General features: G+C 51.5%; 1 protein-coding gene across 1 annotated transcript; it reads right to left on the reverse strand.

Annotated features, from left to right (window-relative positions):
• Positions 1-415: 415 nt before the first annotated feature.
• Positions 416-1342, reverse strand: LOC133046634 (large ribosomal subunit protein uL15m-like). The gene is given in 1 exon segment (XM_061129508.1): positions 416-1342. A coding segment is annotated over 1 exon segment (900 nt). The 5' UTR covers positions 1316-1342.
• Between the last annotated feature and the right edge of the window lie 350 nt (positions 1343-1692).

Consider the following 1692-nt stretch of genomic DNA (forward strand, 5'->3'; position numbering starts at 1 on the left):
GGTTGAAAGGTTGCTGCCTCGACTCTGGATAAGAGGTTCCTCAGGGCTAACCAAGAGGTACACCAGCTTCTCAGCAGCCCTCAGACCCCAACCGAGCCGGACAATGAAGTAAGCCCAGCCCATCTGCATTCATTCTAATTTGCAACAATAAGACAAGACCTGAAAGGGAAGATGATGGAAAACTCAAGGGGAAATGGTCTAAGAGCCTCCTGCTCCCTTGGGCAGCGTGCCAGCAAGCTCGTGATGCTGAGACACACACAGATCTACATCTTCCATGCAGCCCTTGCTTACTGTATTTTTAATTTTGATTAAAAAAAAAAAAAGACGGGATTACACAGAAAACATCATCCGTGGCAAACCACAAACTGAGCCAATGCAGTGGGAAACACGTGTCACCGCCCCTTCCGGTGCCCTCCTACCACTGGCTCCCCTGGACGGAGCTCAGGAGCTTCTCATCCTTAGGTTTCAGAATCTTCTTGTCTGCCATGTTCACCACCCATCCTGGAGCCAGACCAAAGAAAATCTGCCGTGGATCCTTCCGAGTACTGAGCATTTTGAAGAGTTCGTCTTTAGTGATGTCCGGTAAAATATAGCCGTACTTCTTGGCGAGCTCCAGTCTTGCTTCGGGAAATCCGGCGGGATCCGCCAGGTAGCCTCGGTTTCTCGCATCAGTGTAGTAGGGCACGAGTGCCTCACGAGGGAGCATCCGCTTGGGAATGGGTTGCCCACGGAGAAAGAATGGGATGGGTTTGCACAGAATTTCCAGGCTTCGCGGGTCATAGAAGGCGGTCGTGACGACACCCCCATTCTTCTCGATGGCGGCGATGGCCAGCTCAGAAGCTAGCTGAACTTCGATGTTAACTTTTGCCTTAAAGGTGTCAGCGCCCTCCTCTACTAGCTGGACTCCATAGTCCCTTTTAGATGGCTGGATGGTAACACCTCGCCCATTGACCAGCTGGGTTAAGTCAATAGGTTGTGTGGGATCAACACGGCCCAAGTCAATCAGGTACTGAAGCCTGTTGAGACTCAAAGGCTGATACTGGCGTCTGAAGCTGTGTCCTTCATTAAACCCGTATTTTGGGATTCAAAGGTAAAATGGAGTCTGGCCTCCTTCAAAGCCCAGCCGGGGCCGGGTTCCTCTCTGACGTTCTCCCTTGTGGCCCCTGCCACACTTCCTACCTCTTCTCTGACCTCTTCGTCGTCTTTCCGGCTTCCTGGAGCCCGGGTTCGGCCTCAAGTTAGCCAGGCTCACACGAGGCAGAGCCCGAAGCAGGTCCAGGGCCCTGGGCCCTGCGCCCCGCACCGGGCCGGCCATGACCCGCTTGCGTGAGACGCCGCGAGGGCGCCTCCAGACTTTCTTTTCTTGGGCTCCAAAATCACTGCAGATGGTGACTGCAGCCATGAAATTAAGACACTTGCTCCTTGGAAGAAAAGCTATGACAAACCTAGACAGCATATTAAAAAGCTGAGACCTTACTTTGCCAGCAAAGATCCATCTAATCAAAGCTATGGTTTTTCTAGTAGTCATTTATGGATATGAGAGTTGGACCATAAAGAAAACTGAGCGCTGAAGAATTGATGCTTTTGAACTGTGGTGTTGGAGAAGACTCTTCAGAGTCCCTTGGTCTGCAAGGAGATCAAACCAGTTAATCCTGAAGGAAATCAGTCCTGAATGGTCATTGGGAGGACGGA

Source organism: Dama dama, chromosome 25 (genome assembly GCF_033118175.1).
Source record: "Dama dama isolate Ldn47 chromosome 25, ASM3311817v1, whole genome shotgun sequence".
Taxonomy (NCBI): Eukaryota; Metazoa; Chordata; class Mammalia; order Artiodactyla; family Cervidae; genus Dama; species Dama dama.